Genomic DNA, 20,901 nt, shown 5'->3' on the forward strand with positions numbered 1-20,901 from the left:
AATGGGGCAGCCCCCGGAATAGGTTCAGAGCAACTTCAGGGCTGCCACATGGTTGATAACATTTTTAAACAGAAAAAGGAAAATCATGTACAGAAAACAGAAGTGAGACACAGAAACAGCTGGATTGGTCACAGCTGTTTGGTTGCCTTATTTGAAGCTGGCTTGAACACCTGGCCACCTGTGATTGGCCAAAACTCAGCTGCTGTGATTGGTTGAGACTCAGCTACTTGTTACAAGAGCAAGTTACAGTCTGTTTACACGTCAAGATAGGCTACAGTTCATTATGTACCAAGAAACCTTTAGGGCAAACTTAAAATATGTAAAGAGGTAGCTTTAGGCTAAATTTAATTTAACAAGAAGAAAAGTAAATCAGTAGAAACAGTAGATAGAATTAGTAGATTGGGACATTGAAACAGTTATTGAAACTATATTTATATGTTCTAGTAGATGGAGGAAAGTATTAGCATATTAAGGATAGACATGAAATATATTTTTAAAAGACCAAATCCAACTTCTAGAGATGAAGAGTACAATGTCTGAGATTAAAAATATACTGAATTCAGATTAATAGCTGATTAGACACTGCAGAAGAAAAGAGCAGTGAATTTGAAGACATAGTGATGGAAACTATTCAAAATGAAAGACAGAGGGGAAAAGACAAGAAAAAAATAAAGAATAGCATTGAGCACAACTTTAAGGGGTTTAATATATGTGTATTTGGAAGGAGAGTAAAGAGAGGATAAGAAAAAAAATTGAAAGAATGGCAATAGTTTTCCAAGCTTGATGAAAACTATAAACCCCTTGATCCAAGAAGCTCACCAAACCCCAGCTACAAAAATAATACAAGAAAATTTTTTTCAGCTAGAGAGACACAAGTCCTCAAATAGAAAGGGTCCACCAAATGTGTCAAGCAATTAGGTGACCAGGTAATATTTAGGACAATTAGCTGAACCGAAAGTAACAATCAAGCCTTTATTCACTAACTGCAAGCTCTTGCTTCTTAGCAAAAAGAGGCAGCAGCACCCCAATGTTCCCTTTTCCCTTAAAGAATGGCTAGGGATGCAGATATGCTTATGTGCAGGGCTGGCCCGAGGTGGTGTGGGAGGTGAGAAAGCCGAGTCCTTAACTATAAATCCCTCTAGAAAACTGCAGTGCATTGCAGTGCACATGCAAGTCTGGTATGGGGAGGGCAGTTTCTCCCCATGAGACCTGGCAGAAAAAGCTTTGTAATTTCTGTGGTCAGGGCTGAAAGATCACTCACAAGATTTTGGGACACAGCCAGATTCCACAAATGAGGAGCAGAATCATTGGGGCAATAAAAGCTCCTCCTCCTCTTTCCAATATGCTGATAGATATAAAATCTGGGCATCGACCAGGCGCAGTGGCTCACGCCTGTAATCCCAGCATTTTAGGAGGCTGAGGTGGGCGGATCACGAGGTCCGGAGATCAAGACCATCCTGACTAACATGGTGAAACCCCGTCTCTACTAAAATACCAAAAATTAGCTGGGCATAGTGGCACATGCCTGTAGTCCCAGCTACTCAGGAGGCTGAGGCAGGGGATTCGCTTGAACTGAGAGGCAGAGGTTACAGTGAGCCGAGATCATGCCACTGCACTCCAGCCTGGCAACAGAGCAAGACTCTATCTCAAAAAAAAAAAAAAAAAGTAAAAATAAAATAAAATCTGGATATCAGGAAAGAAATCTAGGCTGAAGACAATTTGGGAGCCATGTGCATAAATGACAGTGAGTGAACTCATAGAAGGGGAAGAGACCACTACAGGAGGTGAGAAGAGAAGGTGAGCCAGGACAAAGCAGTGAGGGACACCAACATTTAAGTCACAAGCAGTGGGGTGGGTTGCCCTGGAGATTGAGAAGAATGACCAGAGAGACAGATGCAACAGCAAACAAGTATGGAATAATGAGAATAAGAGCATGGGGAATGATACGTACCAAATGCTATGGAGAAGTCAAGTAAGATCAAGGCTATAAAATGTCTAATAGATCTGAATACTAGAAATTAGCTGATGATCTTGGTGAGAAGAGAGTAAGCAAAATGACTGGGACAGAAAGATAAACTTAGTGGGCTGAGGAATACATAAGAAGTGAGAAAACAGCCAGGCGAGGTCGCTTACACCTGTAATCCCAGTACTTTGGGAGGCTAAGGTGGGCGGACCATGAGGTCAAGAGATCGAGACTATCCGGGCCAACATGGTGAAACCCCGTCTCTACTAAAAAACCAAAATATTAGCCAGGTGTGGTGGCAGGCGTCTATATTCCCAGCTACTAAGGAAGCTGAGGCAGATGAATCACTTGAATCTGCAGTGAGCCGAGATCACGCCACTGCACTTTAGCCTGGGTGAGACAGCAAGACTCCGTCTCAGAAAAAAAAAAAAAAAAAGTGAGAAAAAGATAGGTGTGGACAAATGTAGCTAGATTTGGCTGTGAATAATAATAAGAGGAAGGAAGCTTCTGGAGTGAATACAGCATATATGCCTTTTTAAATTGGGAGATACTTGAGAATGTTAACTGTTAATGAGAAGCTAAAGAGAGGTGAGAAAGTCATGAAGAAAGGTAAAAATAATCAGTGGAAAGCCATCCCTATGAAGGGGTGGCTCACAGAACCAGAGAGATTTTCATTCGACTGAAAAAGGGATGTCTTCCCAATGACAAGGAGAGACAGAATGCAGGCCGGTGCAGGTGAGTTTGCAGTTTTGGTGATGGAGCGCTGAAACCTGATCTGCTGACTGTATTTTCTAAGACATAAGAGTTGGGTGGATGAGCACCTGTTGAAAATCAGAAGAGACTTTCGTTGTAGGGTAGAGATTGAAGTGAGTGCAGATTTTTAATTTTGGCTCAATTGAGGTTGTAGACTATGAAGTTTTGATCATTGGGGCTATTTGATCCTTCAGGTTTTCTCCAGAAAAACTAGATCTTCCCCCGAGCCCTTCCGAAGTAGGAAAAACAGTAACCATGACGGTCAGGAACAAATAGCCAAAATTAGTGAGCACACTGCGCCAGATACTAGACTTAGCTCTTTATGTGCGTTGATTGATTAAAACTTCATCACTCCACTATGACATAGATACTGTTACAGTCCCCATACGGAAAAAGGAAACAAGATTGAGTAACTTGCCCGAGATCCCAGAGTGATGGAGCTGGGATATCAGCCTAAGTCAAGTCAACTTCAGAACTCACTCTTAACCAGTAGGCCAGTCTGTTTAAAAGATACTTCGTTGCCATTTGGAAAGGGGTATAGCTGTCTTCCACATTATTGCTTAAAAACAGACATCTTTCTTTCTCAGTGTGCAGTGAGCGTGCAGCCAAGCTATGTGAACACAAACCAGGCCTTCTAATGTGCTGTTCCCTTTGTTTACAATGCTGTATCCCTCTTCTTTTCCTATCTCCTACTTACACTTTGTCTCCTCTTAAACATCTCTTACTCCAGGTCACCTGCTGCAATCTGTATCCCTCACCACTAAACTATCTCAGTGTTCCCACTGTTTGCTTCCTTCTTCTTCTTATTATTATTATTATTTTGAGACAGCATCTCACTCTGTCACCCAGGCTGGAGTGCAGTGGTGTGATCACGGCTCACTGCAGTCTTGACTTCTTAAGGTTCAAGCGATTCTCCCGGCTCAGCCTCTTGAGTAGCCCTGTGCCATCTCATCCAGCTAATTGTTTGTATTTTTGCAGATATAGGGGTCTCACTTTGTTGTCCAGGCTGGTCTCAAAACTCCTGGGCTCAAGTGATCCTCTTGCTGCAGCCTCTCAAAGTGCTGGGATTACAGGTGTGAGCCACTGTGCCAGCTTCACTACTATCTTTTACTGAATTGCCTGCCTACTGGGATGAGGAAAGGTGTAGGATGATAAAGCACCGAGGAGGAAAGCATTCTGGAGATTCCAGAATAGAACTGCTCAGATGCCTTCCTTAGCATCCTAGAGCTAGCGTTTTACACCCTCAAAGTCTGTGCCATTGGGCTGCTACTCAGCCAGGACTCTTCCATTTCATCTACAAACTTCCCCTTCCAGAAAGAAGTGAAAGAAGTGAATTTATTCTTCTGGAAGTTTCCAAAGCAGTGATTTCTAATCCAAGGTGCACCCACCCTAGGGGTTTGTGTTGGAATACAGGGTCCAATGAAGTGCAATGAAATTATATTTACATTATATAATAAGAAATAAATTAAGCTTTTGATATTTGATATATAACCCAGCATGAGCACCTTCACTTGGTCCAAATGCCAGAGGATCACATGTCACATTCAGTGATGTGTGACACACTTGAGAACAGAGTGAGAAACTCACACAGTGGAAATGTGCAGCAATGCTTCTACTTGTATACTTTGGAGTTGGTGACCATGTCTAGCCATTTACTTGGCCTAATGTGTGTTTACAGGTTGTTAGGTAGTTTTAACTAAGTTAATGCTCACAAAATGAATGTTACAAGATTCTTACAAATAAATTGGAAATTAAAGATAGTACTATTAATACATAAGTGAGTAAGATAACAGGAGCCTTGACATATTAGCTAATCACAGTATGAAGCCATCACATTAGGAAGACATGTTCCAGAAAACACAAACCTCCACAATTTCTTTTCAAGAATCATGTGATACTCATTTCGTTTTGGTTCTCCACAAAATTTCATAATTGGTGACAATATTTAGAAACTTCTTTGTGGGCTCTTACTTAATAGCAAAACACAAAGAGCCACATGCCCCTTGTTCTCCTTTCTACAATATGATGACAAACTAAAACACATGCTATTGGACCATGTATAGCAAATACAGCTGAAGATCTGAAGAAACAAGAGTTCAATTTCACAGTGTAAGAAATCTGCCATGTAATCATATGGAAACATGCCCTAAAGCACAGATGTTTCTAACATGTCTTTTTCCAAAAAGTGAAATACACAAGGAACAACTTTTTCTTTGTCAGCCATAAAGAGAAAGATAAAATATATACTCAACAGTAGTTTACTTACTTAATTAAAACAAAAATTTTAGTGCCTAGATCTTGGTTTCTAAATATCATTGCCCCTTAAAAAAAACAAACAACAACAAAAAAAACCTGGGCCCCTGGAAGAAATGGCTGATTTTAGGGCTGAGCAGGAAAAATGTAAGATGAACATGGAACATCTTGTGCTAGAAAGTAGTGTTAGAAAAAATAATGAGGGTATATCAAAAGGAAGAAGACTCACCTTGAAGTGACTGACACTGGCCAAATCTGGGACATTTGAGCATTAAAATAAATAAGGAGGGTGAACTGGTAGAGTACAGGGGATATTTAGGGTAGTGAAATGCTTCTGTATAATGCTGTAATGGTAGATACATGACATTATGTTGCAGGTAGTTAGGCATGAGAGGGGCAGGAGAAGGCTCTTCCCCAACCCACCAGGAATGTCAGGTGATGGTTTGTGGGAATTCACTCAGGGTGGTGGGAAAAATATTAAGGGAAAATTATAAAGTAATAGAATATAGTCTCAAACCCTTTTGGAAGGCCTAAGGGTTTTGTCTGTAGTTCTTGGCTGAAGGCAGCCAGAGTCTCTTTGCAGGAGCCAGAGAGATTAGGATGCAAATACAAAGGAATGTGAGTAGTTTACCTAGCTAGCTTGTTTATTCATGTGGTCTTAAAATTAAACTTTGAGCCAGATGGCCCCCTCGAGGGGTGGGAGGGGAGCATCAACCAGGGAGATTACCCTCTAATGGTGTTTGCTTTGGGCATCAGAACCTGGCTTTTAATCTGTCTCTACAAGTATGCTGACTTAAAGCCTGTTATTAAATCTATACTGAATAAATGGGAAGAAGGCAAGCTAGTCAGTGTCATGTAGCTGAGATCTCTCTCTGCGAGTGGCTCACAACCCCCTGCCCACACATTCACTGGAAATTTGTGTCCGAGTGCATTTATTCATCTGTCATGCAGCTGGGGCCTGTGGGACAGACCCCGGCAATGGTTCAACAATCACATTGCCTCTCTAAAAATCATAATTCAGCATCCAGCGCCGAATTATCTCCCGATGGATCACAGCTATTACATTAAAGTGTTAATTGAATGCAGGAGCCAGGGAGAAGCAAAAAGGGTTTCCAATAAAACCTTCAGTATTGGGTGAGTGAGCCTGGGCATGCACATTGAGACAAAATGACAAAATATGACTTTCTGGGGACACTGGGTTGGAAAAGGGAAGAAAGCCTCAGATGGGCATGTGTACAGCTTCCTAAACACAGGCACATGCTCACTTCCCAAGCGTAAGGAGGGCACTGTGCATGCAGGCAGCTCACCCTAAAGGAAGAATCATGGGAAAGGGGTGCAAGCCCCCAGAAGTGGGCCAGCCTGTAAGTCCTAGAATCACAGTTAAATGCTGCACTTGTCCTTCAAGTCACCCGTTTGGGTCTCCTCCAAGTGTACTTTCCCTTTTTTCCTGTTCTAAAGCCTTTTAAAATAAACTTCCACTCCTGCTCTGAAGCTTGCCTCAGTCTCTTTTTCTGCCTTATGCCCCCTAGTCGAATTCACTATGCAGGTAACTGAGATACCTTCCAGTTGGCCTGAGTTTTTTTTTAATCCCAAAATCAAAAAAATGTCTGTGACATGAAGGACAATGGCCAGGGAACTACTCTGGATAAAGAAAGCTAAAGAAGTTCAGGAAAATAAATAAACAATATACATACATGATTTTGCATGTGTATTTAAAGAGGGAATGCAGATGTGGCAAAATATTAACAATTTGCTGAATTTGGGCAAAAGGTATGTGGGAGTTCTCTTACTATTTTTGCAACTTGTCTGTCAATTTGAAAATTCTTTCCAAGCAAAAAGTAAAAAGGGGGCTGGGTGCCATGGCTCACACCTGTAATCCCAGCACCTTGGGAGGCTGAGGTGGGCAGATTACTTGAGGCCAGGAGTTCAAGACCAGCCTGGCCAACATGGCAAAACCCAGTCTCTACTAAAAATACAAAACAGGCAGACATGGTGGCACACACCTGTAGTCACAGCTACTTGGGAGGCTGAGGCAGGAGAATCGCTTGAACCGGGAGGCACAGATTGCAGAGAGCCGAGATCGTGCCATTGCACTCCAGCCTGGACAACAGAGTGAGACTCTCCCCCGACAAAAAAAAGTAAAAAAGAAAAACTGCAAGTGCCAACACCTCTTCTAGACGTTTTGACTAGAATAAAGGAGAGAAAGGAGGTCCTGGGTTAAGGTTATAGAGCTAGCACCACAGGGGATAATTCATGTCTCAACCCTAAACAAATTATTATAGCAAAGAAGGTGAAACTAAATTACATAAAATACTTACCACAGGGTGTCACAGCTGTGGCAAATTTTATTAGCATATTCCAATTTTATTAAAATACAATTCAATGTTTATAAACATGTTTATTAAGATAGGGAATACTACGAAAATCTTTCTGCCATGCAAATTACTGTCAATTTAAAAATAAATTATGTATTTTTGTGAAGATACTTACCTTTTAACAAGTAGCTCAAACAAGCATGTTTATGTAGCAGATATTGAAAAACAAAACCACTGAATCCTTTAAAATTACTTTTAATATGAAAAGGGAAAGTCAAAAGAAACTCTTGCATTTTTAAACATATTTGGAAATATATTCATTTGGGTGTATTTTTTTATTGCTGAAACAACTCTGTGCATCTACAAAAACTCTAGGTGCTTACTAAAGAAAGTCGGGGGGCAGTTACTTTGGTGGCTGAGGCGGGAGGATCACTTGAGCCTGGGAGATTGTGGCTGCAGAGGTTTATGATCACACCACTGCACTCCAGCCTGGGTAACACAGCAAGAGGAGATGGGAGAGAAGGGAGATGGGAGGGGGAAGAGGGGAAAGGGGAGAGAGAGAGAGACAAAGAGAGAGAGAAAGAAAGAAAAAAAAGGGGAAAAAAGAAGGAGAGGAAATTGCCAATGTGTTTAAAAATCTAATAAAACATTTTAGTCATTTGAGTTGACTGAACTAAACATAGAAATACATCCTATTTGAACCAGTTTGCAAGAACCTTTGGAAAGCAGGAAATGGAAACTTTAATTTAAGCATGCAGAGTCGTTGGAAAGGCTTTTAAAATAAGTATGATTTATTATTGCAACCAGGAATTTTCCTCTTCCCCTTGGATCCACGTATCTTCATGGGGTGTTTTCCACCTTTGATGTTGTTAAAACTAAGTACTGACACACTCAGACTCAAACTCCCGAATCGCTGAATCATGAAGTGGTAATTCAAGGTTTTTAAAACAATTCCTAACAACTGGATAGATTTCCTAAAAATCATTATTCACTGAAACTGGGCGAATTTCATGATACGCAAATTATACTTCTAAGATGTTTTTAAAATAGGCATATTCCCCCTGGGCTTGGTGGCTCACACCTGCAACCCCAGCACTTTGGGAGGTCGAGGCGGGCAGATCACTTGAGGTAAGGAGTTCGAGACCGGCCTGGGTAACATAGGAGTAATCCCATCTCTACTAAAAACACAAAAATTAGCCAGGCGTAGTAGCGCACGCCTGTAATCTCAGCTACTCAGGAGGCTGAGGCAGGAGAATCCCTTAAACCCAGGAGGAAGAGGTTGCAGTGAGCCGCGCCACTGAACTCCAACCTAGGCGACAGAGTGAGACTTTAACTCAAAAAAACCAACCAATCAACCATATTCCATTGCATTGTCCTTTACAAATACTCATTTAATTATATAATTGCTAATTAATTGCTTAGTTGTTATAACAACCAAGTATTTGATTCCTTACACTATCTCATTATTTAAGTTTTATTTCTCGTATTTTCACAATGCATGTTATCTATTATTGAGGAATTTAATTAAATAACCATTCGAACGGTGGGCTCGAATTGTTTACTGATGAAGCTCGGAGAGTTACGATCACACCACTGCACTTCAGCCTGGGTAACAGACCAAGAGGAGAGAGACGAAAAGAGAGAGGGGAGAGAGGGGAGGAGACTCTCCGGCCACTGGAAGGAAGAGAGGGTAAAACAGCCTAGCGACCACTGTTCTGGAGCCCCTCGGCCCAGGGCCGTGGCGGTTCTTTCGAACCATCGCGCCCCTCAGCCAGGTCGCCCCGAAAACGAGCGCTCCACGGCCTCTGTCCCGCTCTCGCTCTGCACACAGGAACTGTCGGGTCCTCAACCGCTTCCTCCTCCCAGCCTCATCAGGTTCCCAGGCCGCTGGGGATTCCCAACGCCACCTTCCGAGGCTCTAGGGTCAGCGAGCGCCCCAGGGCAAGGACGAAGAGCGCCGGGCAGCGATCGGGACCACACCCGCGCCCCTCAGCTGCAGACAGGGGGAAGAGACGTGCGAACTCCAAGGTCGACGGGTCTCCGCAGGCGCCTGCCACGTTCCAGTGACGGTCACAGGCTCCTGTGAGGCGGGGTTTTCCCGGAAAGCGAGCGTGAACTGCGCCAGATGCGCCACTAACAGGAAACAGAAAGGAAGTAGAGCAGAGGAGCCACGCGAGCCAGGAGGGGCGACGCGTGCGCAGAGGGGCAGTGAGCGCTAGGAGGGGCGGCGCCTGCGCGGTGGGGCGGTGAGGGCTAGGCGGGGCGGCCGGGGCACAGAGGGGCGGTGACAGCCAGGAGGGGCAGCGCGTGCGCAGAGCGCCGATGTGACTTAGGAGATGTGAGCTAAGAGGAGCTGCGCGTGAGCGGAGATGTGACTGGTGGGACCTACGGCGGCTCGCGGAGGATGGTCGCCCTCCTGGGCGCGACGACCCTGGTGCTTGTCGCCGTGGCGTCATGGGTGTTGCCCGCAGCCGCAGGTGAGAGGCGGGGAGGAGAGTCTCGGCGTGGGGCCGGAGACCGGGCGCGCAACTGGGCTGCGGGGACGGCGATGGTGTTGGGGGCAACAGACGCCCAGTCTGGGAACCCTTTGGTCCTCTTTGCCCCGGTGGTTTGGGGTCCCGAGCCGCAGCGCTCAGATTAAACCCAACCTGGGCTCGAAAATAACAGGAGAAAGTGGTGTTGTGAGTCCTCCCTCGCCGCTTGCCTGCGACCGGCGTACTGGTCCTTGGGCGCGCCCCGGTCCCACCCCCAGGAAGTGGCGGTGCCAGAGCTTTGTGTCGAGTGTGCTGGTTTCCGGCAGGGTACTGCAGCTCAGGTGGCATATTTGATAATAAACAAAACATTTCCTGAAACGCATTTCCTCAGGTTAACAGGCGCCCCGTCCCACGAGAGAGTGAGCTAAGTGTGGCCAGGATTTCTCTGCCCTCAGGATTCTTACAGGCCCATAAAAAATGACAACCGAAGGGAGTGAGTGACTGAGGCATCATTCTCAGTCCTCGAGGTTTACTAAGCCTGCTTCAGGGCGCATGCGGGAGAAATGAGCCACAGACACATCTGTGACTGGTTTTCCAGAGAGGTTTTCAGGAGGTGATAAGGCAAATAGTTCTGTAAGACTTTAGTTAGTGGTCAAGAAATCTGTATTATAAGTAAGATACCATGAGTGTCTTAAAGAGAAAAAGAGAGTAAAGGAGGAGTCAGTTATGCAGATGTCTCTGGGTAGGTGGATTCTTGACTTTGTTTTGGACCGGAGAAGATAAGCTTGTAATTGACATTGTCATTGTGGAAGGCCTGAACTAGTTTTTCAGGTTAACTTGGGAATGCCGTTCGTTGAGAGGAGGGGTCCGTTTAGATGGTTGGGGGTCTTAGAATTTTATTTTTGGTTTACATGACTACCTACTTTTCCCCCAAAGAAATAAGCATGTTCAAAACTCAATTAAATGTTATCTTAGTAAGATCGTAATGTTGCTCAGTCTTTCAGATGTCATAAAAATATTCATACTTTTTAGTCGAGTAAATGCAGTTCTAGACCAAGACTGAGAAAACTATCCAAAATATGAGAAGACATTTTTATTTATACTTTTTTGTTTTTTTTTTTTTTGAAAGAGAGTCTCACTGTTGCCCAGGCTGTTGTGCAGAGGCATGATCTCAGCCCACTGCAACCTCCACCTCCTGGATTCAAGTGATTGTCCTGCCTCAGCCTCTCAAGTAGCTGGGATTACAGGTGCATGCCACCACATCCAGCTGTTTTTTGTATTTTTAGTAAAGACGGGGTTTCACTATGTTGGCCAGGCTGGTCTCGAACTCCTGACCTCAAACGATCCACCCACCTTGGCCCCCCAAAGTGCTGGGATTATAGGCGTGAGCCACCACACGTGATCTGTTTATGTTAGTTTTAAGAACTTGACTTAAGTTGTAGACCTAAAGTTACAGTTGACATGCCCTTATTTATGGGAGACCAGCAAAGAATTTACTTATGAATGATCTGTGAGGGCAGTCCTTTGCAGATGGCTGAGGCTTTTTATCTTTCCTTGGGGGATCTGGCTGTAGGATAATGCTAGTAACAGCCATTCATTTGGAAGCGGGTGTTGCAGTCATTTGGCCTCTGGGCTTAACCTTCCCTTTTGTATAAGAAATTTGGGAGAGGTCCTGAGATTTTTTTTTTTCCTTTACAAAAATAATAAAAATACAAAGGCAGGGCATCACCAGGCTAAATTGCTGAAATTCTTCATACTTACCTGGAATGCATGGGAGAATAGCAACTATTATAAGGTTGATAGAGCGGGAGAGGTCATTTTGTAGTGAGGAGGAGTACCCAAAGAGAAACAGGGCTGGCATCCCAGTGCAGGAATCCAGGTGGTCTGTGAGCCTGCGTGTGGGTTCAAAATACTTACCTGTTGGCTTAGAAAACCACATACCTGTGTAGCACATGATATCCTATTTCTCAAACTTTTCCACGAATACATAGTATACTTTTCCTAGGATGTGGGTACTAGGTTCCTGGTGCAACCTGTAGTAATTTCTTTGAAGTCTTTTATTTATGAAAAATTTGCATTAATTTCATGTTTGCTTTAATGTGAAAAGTTTTTCCAGAAAATTTATATAAAATTGACATTCCAAGAGGGTGTGCATTAAGAAATTAGTTTAAAATTAGGTTAGAAGAGAGCTGGCAAAATATAATTTATAGGCATTTAGCATTTCTTAAGCTCTTAGCTGTGTGCCTGGCACTAATCTAAGTGTTTTAAAGGTATAAACTTGTTACGCTTTAAGAGCCATGTAGATACTGTTATCCTTATTTAACAGACAAGGAAACTGAGCAACTGAGAGATCAGGTAACTTGCCTGAGGCTATATAGGCCAGTCTGGCTGAGTCAGAAATCAAACCCGGAGTCTGGCCTGATAGCCCTGGGGCTCTTGATTTTGTTACGTGAATATTCTGTTCCTGTAAATAGCTGTCCATCTTTCAAATCACATCTGTTCAGTTCTACTATTAGAGTATATGAAGTACAGATGGTCCCTGTCTTATGATAGTTTGACTTGCAATTTTTTGAGTTTATGATGGATTTCTCAGGGTATTACATGCATTTTTGGTTGGTATTTTTAACTTACAGTTTTACCAGGACATAACACCATTGTAAGTCAAGAAACATCTGTCTATCTCTGGACATACAATGTGAAATCAAATCGAGGACATTAAACAGTTGAACCACATCATAAGAGTGACTCATCAGTGTCACTTCTAAGACCAAGAAAAATTCTATTTTTATGCAGAGACCATTTGTTTTTTAATTAAAAGGCAACTCTTTTTTTTCAAAGAGGAAAAAACATCAACCTTTTTTTCAGCTCTCTCAGATGCAGAAATATAATCAGCAGCATCGCTGTGCTGGGAGTAATCATTAGGTTTTTTTAGATTTTTAAAATATACTTCATTATATTTCACAGTATTCATTCTTTAATCAGGGATGTGAGGGATAGAATAACATTTAGAATATCTGTACAGTTTATATATAATGTTCTTATTTCTTGTTGCCTTTATAGGTGGGAAAAATCTAATATCTTCTCAAAAAGTAGAAGTCGACATCATAGATGACAACTTTATCCTGAAGTGGAACAGGAGTGATGAGTCTCTCAGGAGTGTGACTTTTTCATTCGATTATCAAAAGTATGTGACTCTGCTTATGATTTGTCAGAATGACCTGAATAATTTTTACAATTTTAACACCATAATTTTCAGATTTGGAAAGTATTTGGTTTTTCTATTTTTTAGAAATGTTATGCCTATTTTGCATAATATTTTTTACTTTGTTTCTATAGAGACTTAGTCAAATACACCTTTGGGTGTTGAAGCAAAAGATACTGGGGGTGAGGGTGGTAGACAGCGTCTCCAACCCATAGCCATTCCTTCTTTCTTCTGGGTGTTCCAGCTTCTTTCAATATAAATTGAGGTCTGAATTAGGGTATATCTTGAGGATATGGGATAGTACTTCAAAAGGCCCATCCAAATCCTTGGAATAGGCCATCATGCTTCTTGTGGTCAGGCTTTCCTATTAGATCCATGATACACCACATTTTAATTTTAGATACACATTTTTTTTTTTTTTTTTGAGATGGAGTCTTGCTCTGTCACCCAGGCTGCAGGCTGGACACTTTTTTTTTTTTTTTTTTTGAGATGGAGTCTTGCTCTGTTGCCGAGGCTAGAGTGCAGTGGTGCAATCTTGGCTCACTGAAACCTTCACTTCCTGGGTTCAAGCGATTCTCCTGTCTCAGCATCTTGAGTAGCTGGGATTACAGGCACATGCCACCATGCCTGGCTAATTTTTTTATTTTTAGTAGAGACAGGGTTTTGCCATGTTGGCCAGGCTGGTCTCAAACCCCTGACCTCAGGTGATTTGTTCACCTCAGCCTCTCAAAGTGCTGGGATTACAGGCTTGAGCCACTGCCCTGACCTAGATACACTTTATAAATGTATTGTTAGCCAGGTGTGGTGGCCTGTGCCTGTAATCCCAGCCACTAGGGAAGCTGAAACAGAAGAATCGCTTGAACCCAGGGGGCAGAGGTTGCTGTGAGCCAAGTTCACACCACTGCATTCCAGCCTGGGAGACAGAGCAAAATTCCATCTCAAAAATAAATAAATAAGGCCAGGCGCAGTGGCTCACACCTATAATCCCAGCACTCTGGGAGTCTGAAGCATGCAGATCACAAGGTGAGGAGTTTGAGACCAGCCTGGCCAATATGGCGAAATCCCGTCTCTACTAAAAATGCAAAAATTAGCCAGATGTGGTGGTACATGCCTGTACTCCCAGCTACTCGGGAGACTGAGGCAGGAATCACTGGAACCTGGGAGGCAGAGGTTGCAGTGAGCTGAGATTGCATCACTGCACTCTAGCCTAGGCAACAGAGCGAGACTCCATCCCAAAGAAAGAAAGAGAGAGGAAAAAAAAGGAGGAGGGAGGGAGGGAGGAAGGAAGGAAGGAAAGAAGGCAGGGAGGCAAGCCTGAGCAACAGAGCGAGACTCCGTCCAAATAAATTAATCAATCAATTAATTAATTAAATTAAAAATCAATATTTTGGACCTTGTATTTCCAAAGACTCAGATTTTCTGGAATGTCGATGTCTCTTCTTTAGCACTTTCTACTTAATAATTCAAGAGGAAAAGCAAACAGGAGGAGGAATATAGAGGAGAACGCAGATCAGGAAGTACAGTACCTTTCCTTCTGGTTAGGTGTTGAGGCCCCACCTGCTAACCATATTCCCCTGTCCAAGAAAAAGCAGGCAATGAAGAAATAAGGCGTTAGGCCCTCCTGAACCAGGATCTCACCACTTCAGCCACAGTTGTGACACTACTGTTCTCGAGTTGTAACTAAAACTGGGATATGAATCTCACAGCTTCAGTAATTGCGTATTTGTATGTATATGTATACACATACACTGTATATATACGTGTATATACTATATGTATATACATACAGTATATACACACACATTGTGTATACATACACATGTCTATATATACACACACACAAATGCATATATGACTTTTCTCAGAATTGATAAAAATTTTTCTCTCTAGAGATTTTCATTAAATTGAACTTTGAGTTTTGTTACCAGTTTTGTTTTTTCCCTTAGTTTGGAATTTCCTTTTGAACAACTATTTTAAGTAGAGAAGAAATGATTTTAGATTACCCTTATTTAAAGTTACTTGTATAAAGAAAATATTTGCAAAATATATATCCAACAAGAGCTTAATATCAAAGAAACTCAAACAATAAACAAGAAAACCCAAATCCATCAAAAGGTAGGCAAATGATATGAAAAGACAGTTTTCAAAAGAAAGCATTCAATGGCCAACAGGTATATGAAAAAATGGTCAACATCACTAATCACCAGAGAAATGCAAACTAAACCCTCTTTGAGATATCGTCTCCCCTAGGTGAAAGGCCTGTTGTGAAAAAGTAAACTCACATCTGTAATCCCAGCATTTTGGGAGGCCAAGGCGGGTGGATCACCTGAGATCAGGAGTTCGAGACCAGCCTGACCAACATGGTGAAACCCTGTCTCTACTAAAATACAAAAATTAGCTGGGCATGGTAGCAGGCACCTGTAATCCCAGCTACTTGGGAGGCCGAGACAGGAGAATCCCTTGAACCCGGGAGGCGGAGGTTGCAGTGAGCCAAGGTGGTGCCATTGTACTCCAGCCTGGGTGACAGAGCAAGACTCCGTCTCAAAAAAAAATTGGTGAGGATGGGGAAATAAGGGAATTCTTATACACTGTTGGGGGGGAATGTCAATTAATACAACTTCTATGGAAAGCAGTATGGAGATTTCCCAAAGAACTAAAAATAGAACTATCATTCCATCCAGCTATCACACTACTGAGTATCTACCCAAATGGAAAGAAATCATTATACTGAAAACAAACTTGTACTCTTATGTTCATCACAGCACTATTCATAGTAGCAAAGATATGAAATCAACCCAAGTTTCCATCAGTGGATGACTGAATAAAGAAAATATGTGTGTATGTATGTATGTGTGTGTGTGTGTGTGTATATATGTAAAATAATATATATTTCATATATATATGCAATGGAAATATTATTCAGCCATAAAGAGGAATGAAAGCATGTCTTTTGTAGCAACATGATGGAACTGGTGTCCATTAAGTGAAACAGGTCAGACACAGAAAGATAGTATCGTACCTTCTTATAACTGGGAGCTAAATACTGTATACACATGGCTGTGGAATGCAGAATGATAGCACTGGAGACTTGGAAGGGTGAGGGGGTGGGAGGGATGGAGGATGAGAAATTACTTAATGGGTACAATATATGTTATTTGATGGATACCCTAAAAGCCCTGACTTCAACACTACATAATCTTTACATGTAACAAAACTGCACCTGTACCCCATAAATTTATACAAATACATACTTTTAAAAATAAAGCATAAAAAATTTTAAACATAAAGTTACCATTATAATGAACAAAAACCTATAATGTTCTCATACTTTTGTTCCGTCATACATTATTACTTGTACTAAATTCTTCAGTCCATGGTAATCTTCTGCCCTCCATTCTGACTTTAGCATTGAATGCCACATTTCAGTGTGTTCTTATTTTATTTTGTTCCACCAGCTTTATAGACAATTACCTTGCAAAAATATGGCAGACTACAAGTTTGTAGCATTGTGGTATGAACTTGAGGCTGGTTGCGTTTAAATCCATCCTTTGCTAATTATTCTCTGTGTCTCAATTTCCTTATCTGTTAAATTGAATTGATAACTAATATGGCAACATACAATTTAGCAGTCAAACCGGGATACTTTTGAGAGTAAAAAGAGCCCTTTAAATTTTAGATAAGCTGGAAGAACAAGCTTAAACCAGAAGTGCCCAGGCATACTGGAATGGGAAACCGCAGAAATAAGATATCTAATGAAGAAGGTTCTTCTGAGTATTGAGTAATTTTATATAAAGTTCTCAGGAAAATGACACAGAGTTAGTGATCAATTTAAATGTAATTAATGTCAGCAGCAGACAGGTATTTTTTAACATAGTATTTCTTAGAATATAGCACATTTACCACCAGTAATGAAACGCAGATGAATAAATAAACTGTTACAATTCCAGTGTCTATAGAACATACGTGACCTAAAATATCAGTGTTTATAACTTACATCTAAAATGTCGTATGTTTGTGATGTGAGGCATTCATTCTTTCATTCAACAAATATTTACTGGGTGTGATGGCTCACACCTGTAATCCAGCACTTTGGGAGGCCAAGGCTGGAGGATCACTTGAGGTCAGGATTTTGAGACCAACCCCTACAACAAGATGAAACCCCGGCTCTACTAAAAATACAAAAATTAGCCAGGTATGGTGGTGCATGCCTGTAATCCCTGCTACTTGGGAGGCTAAAGCAGGAGAATCACTTGAGCCCAGGAGGCAGAGGTTGCAATGAGCTGAGATCGTGCCACTGCACTCCATTCTGGCAACAAAGCAAGACTCTGTCTCAAAATATTGAATATATTTCATGCCAAGCACTCTTCTGACTACTTAGGGATGCCTCAGTGAATGGGAGAAGTGAAGATGGCATGAAGTTATATTATGAAATGGATTTCATGAAACAAATGTTACATTGGTTACATATTCATATTTCAGATTATATTCTGTTCTGAGCTAATTATTACATGTGATAATGATTGTGTTTTTTTGGTGGTGGTGTTTGTTTTTTGCGTGGGAGTCTTACTCTGTCTCCCAGGCTGGAGTGCAGTGGTGCATCTCAGCTCACTGCAACCTCCACCTCCCGGGTTCTTCTGATTCTCCTGCCTCAGTCTCCGGAGTAGCTGGGATAACAGGCACCCACTACCATGCCCAGCTAATTTTTGTATTTTAGTAGAGATGGGGTTTCACATATTGGCCAGGCTGGTCTTGAACTCCTGACCTCAGGTGATCCGCCCACCTCAGCCTCCCAAAGTGCTGGGATTACAGACATGAGCCATCATGCCCAGCCAGATTTATGTGGGTTTTTATTTTTTTAAGAAAATATAAAGGTAGCTACTGCTGCAATATCTTGATTAGGTGTGAAAACGGTTTTAATGGAGCATTCATCATCATCTTCTGAAACAGGAAAGACAGATATGAACAGTGAGGTTGGGTTGAAATTATATTAAGTTTTAAATTTTTGATAAGGTTTTCTGTTTATAATGAGAGTTTCTGGATTTTTAGAAATAGATTCTGATATGGAACCTTTTCAAGAATGTTTAAGGTATTTTTAATGCCAGCTCTAATCTCAGGCCTCAGATACATAAATTGGAAGTGAAAGCTGGCCAAGAATGAAGTATTTCATATGCTAGTGTATATTTTTGGCAATTTCTTAAAAATGTTTCCTTTATTAAAAATAAGATAGACTTGTATATGGGTTAGCAACAAAATTGTTTTGGCATCGTCTCTGGTTTCTAATATCTAAATCATCTTTAAAAATGGCATCTGTGATATTATTAAAAATAAATAAATCAGCTAATGAATTAGGCTTGACAAAAATGCCTTCCCAGAAGATAGTTTCTCCTTGACTTAAGGTCGATGAGCTTAAACATGGGTAAAAATTTTGAAATCTGCTAAATTGGCCCGGCATGGTGACTCACACCTATAATTGCAGCGCTTTGGGAGGCAGAGGTGGGCAGATCACCTGAGGTCAGGAGTTCAAGTTCAAGATCAGCCTGGCCAACGTGGCAATACCCCATGTTGTATTTTGTAAAAAAATACAAAAATTAGCCAGACATGGTGGCACATGCCTGTAATTCCGTCTACTTGGGAGACGGAGGCAGGAGAATTGCTTGTATCTGGGAAGTGGAGGTTGGAGTTAGCTGAGATCGCACCACTGCACTCCAGCCTAGGTAACAGACTCAGGAAAAAAAAAAAAGAAAAGAAATCTGCTAAGTGTATTTCTGTCCCACAGTTTCCCTGTAAGCCCTTCTTCCCCTGTCTGGGTAACATGTCCTTTTCTGCTTATACTCCGTGCCCTTGATTTCTTCATGTTTGCCCCTTTTTCAAAAGGAACAGTCTAATATCACTTCAGCTTTCTGATTGGCCAGTTCTACTTCCAAAGACTTATTTGTTTATGTAAACATTTAAAGTTTTTTGTTTTCTGGCAATGTAATAGGAGAAATTATGGAGACAAGCAAGCAGAAGGGTTGGTTTGCTTTTGGAGAGGGCAGAGGAAACCCTGAAACCATACTGATTCCGAGGTCTTTTTTTTTTTTTGAGACAGAGTCTCACTCTTCTTGCCCAGGCTGGAGTACAATAGCGTGATCTTGGCTTACTGCAACCTCCTCCTCCAAGGTTCAAGCAATTTTCTCACCTCAGCCTCCCAAATAGCTGAGATTATAAGCACCCGCCACTATGCCCAGCTAACTTTTGTATTTTAGTAGAGACGGGATTTCACCATGTTGGCCAGCCTGGTCTCAAACGCCTGACCTCATGTGATCCACCTGTCTCAGCCTCCCAAAGTGCTGGGATTACAGGCGTGAGCCACCATGCCTGGCTTCCAAGGTCTTTCTTAGGGAGGTAAGTCTGTTCATAGGAGGAGGTCAGAAAGGAATCATCAAATCCAATTCCCCAATTTTAATTTAATTTTATTATGTTTTATTGGAGATAGGGTCTTGCTTGGTTGTTGAGGCTGGAGTGCAGTGATATGATCATAGTATACTGCAGCCTGCGGCCTTGAACCCTTGTACTCAAATGACCCTCTCACCTCAAGCTAACCAGTAGCTAGGACTACGGACACATGTAGCACACTCTGCTTTGCTGCTTTTTTTTTTCCCCCCTCGTACAGACAGGGCTTGCTATGTTGCCCAGGCTCCAAACTTTAAATAAAGAAGATGAAATCCGGAAACACAAAATAGTTTACCAAAAGTCACACAACTATTTTTAACAGAGCCAGCATACTAAATTCACTTTTACCTTATGGGTCATTTATTTCTCTGCTTCCTTGAAATCCTAAAGCAGCCACCCACAAGATTATATAAAGAACTGAATTTTAAAATTCAGTTTCATAAATAATAACTTGGCTTATATGCATTGAAAAAGACTGGAAGGGTATACACTAAAATGTTAATAGGACATTAGCTCAAGTAGAAAAAGTAACTCTTAAACCATAATAGCTTTATAATATCAGTAAATAGAAAGTATTTGACACATATTTATACATTTGCTCACTTATTCGTTTGTTTTTTTACTTTAAAGATCTGGGACGGATAATTGGATAAAACTGCCTGGGTGTCAGAATATTACTAGTACCAAATGCAACTTTTCTTCACTCAAGTTGAATGTTTATGAAGAAATTAAATTGCGTATAAGAGCAGAAAAAGAAAACACTTCTTCATGGTATGAGGTTGACCCATTTACACCATATAACAAAGGTAAGAAAAAGTTGCTCGCTGAATTATGTTCTTAAGTAATTATTACTAGAGCAGTTCACTTTCCAAGCCATTCATTTGCATGATGTAAAATCGAACGTCTTTTAAAAAGAACAAAAATTTCCTTAAATCCTCATCTTCTTCCTGCTATGGCTCCGTTTTTTTCTACTTTCCCTATAGTAGTGGTTCTCAGAGTGTTCCCCAAGGCCGTTTCAGGGGGCCACAAAGACAAAGCTATATTTATAACAAATCAAAGACATGCTTGCCGTTTTTATTTTTGTTCTTCCTTGTGTTCACAGTGGAGTTTTCCAGAGAAGCCTGTTTGATGTGTGATGTGGTGATATGGTCACTAACGTAGAATTCGGTGTAAAATTCATCTGCATTCTTTATTAATCCAAACATTCTAAAGATTTGGGAAAAAACGTAAAACGGCACTACTCTTAAGTTTTTATGTTCCTCATAGCCAGTGTTAGTTACCATATAATAGGTTTTGTCATTGTTGTTTCTTAATGGATTAATTAGTTAAAATGGATTGAAAACTTTATCAGTTTTAATGTTTAATATGCTAATATAAAAAGATATAGCCCACATAAATAAACTGTTTGGGAGTCTCAGTCATTTCTTTAAGAATGTAAAGGAGCTGAGTGTGGTGGCTCACAGCTATAATATCAACACTTTGGGAGGCTGAGGTGGGAGGATCACTTGA

General features: G+C 41.4%; 1 protein-coding gene across 1 annotated transcript in view; it reads left to right on the forward strand.

Annotated features, from left to right (window-relative positions):
- The first annotated feature begins 9,609 nt into the window (after window positions 1-9,609).
- Window positions 9,610-20,901, forward strand: part of IFNAR1 (interferon alpha and beta receptor subunit 1) — a 37,431-nt gene continuing 26,139 nt past the window's right edge. Inside the window, exons 1-3 of the mRNA XM_064380105.1 lie at window positions 9,610-9,761; window positions 12,819-12,942; window positions 20,023-20,198. Coding sequence (XP_064236175.1) covers window positions 9,689-9,761; window positions 12,819-12,942; window positions 20,023-20,198 — 373 coding nt within the window. The 5' untranslated portion in view covers window positions 9,610-9,688. The remainder of the gene's footprint in view (window positions 9,762-12,818; window positions 12,943-20,022; window positions 20,199-20,901) is intronic.

Source organism: Aotus nancymaae, unplaced genomic scaffold (assembly GCF_030222135.1).
Source record: "Aotus nancymaae isolate 86718 unplaced genomic scaffold, 86718_ANA_hifiasm-v0.15.2.pri h1tg000022l_1, whole genome shotgun sequence".
Lineage (NCBI taxonomy): Eukaryota > Metazoa > Chordata > Mammalia > Primates > Aotidae > Aotus > Aotus nancymaae.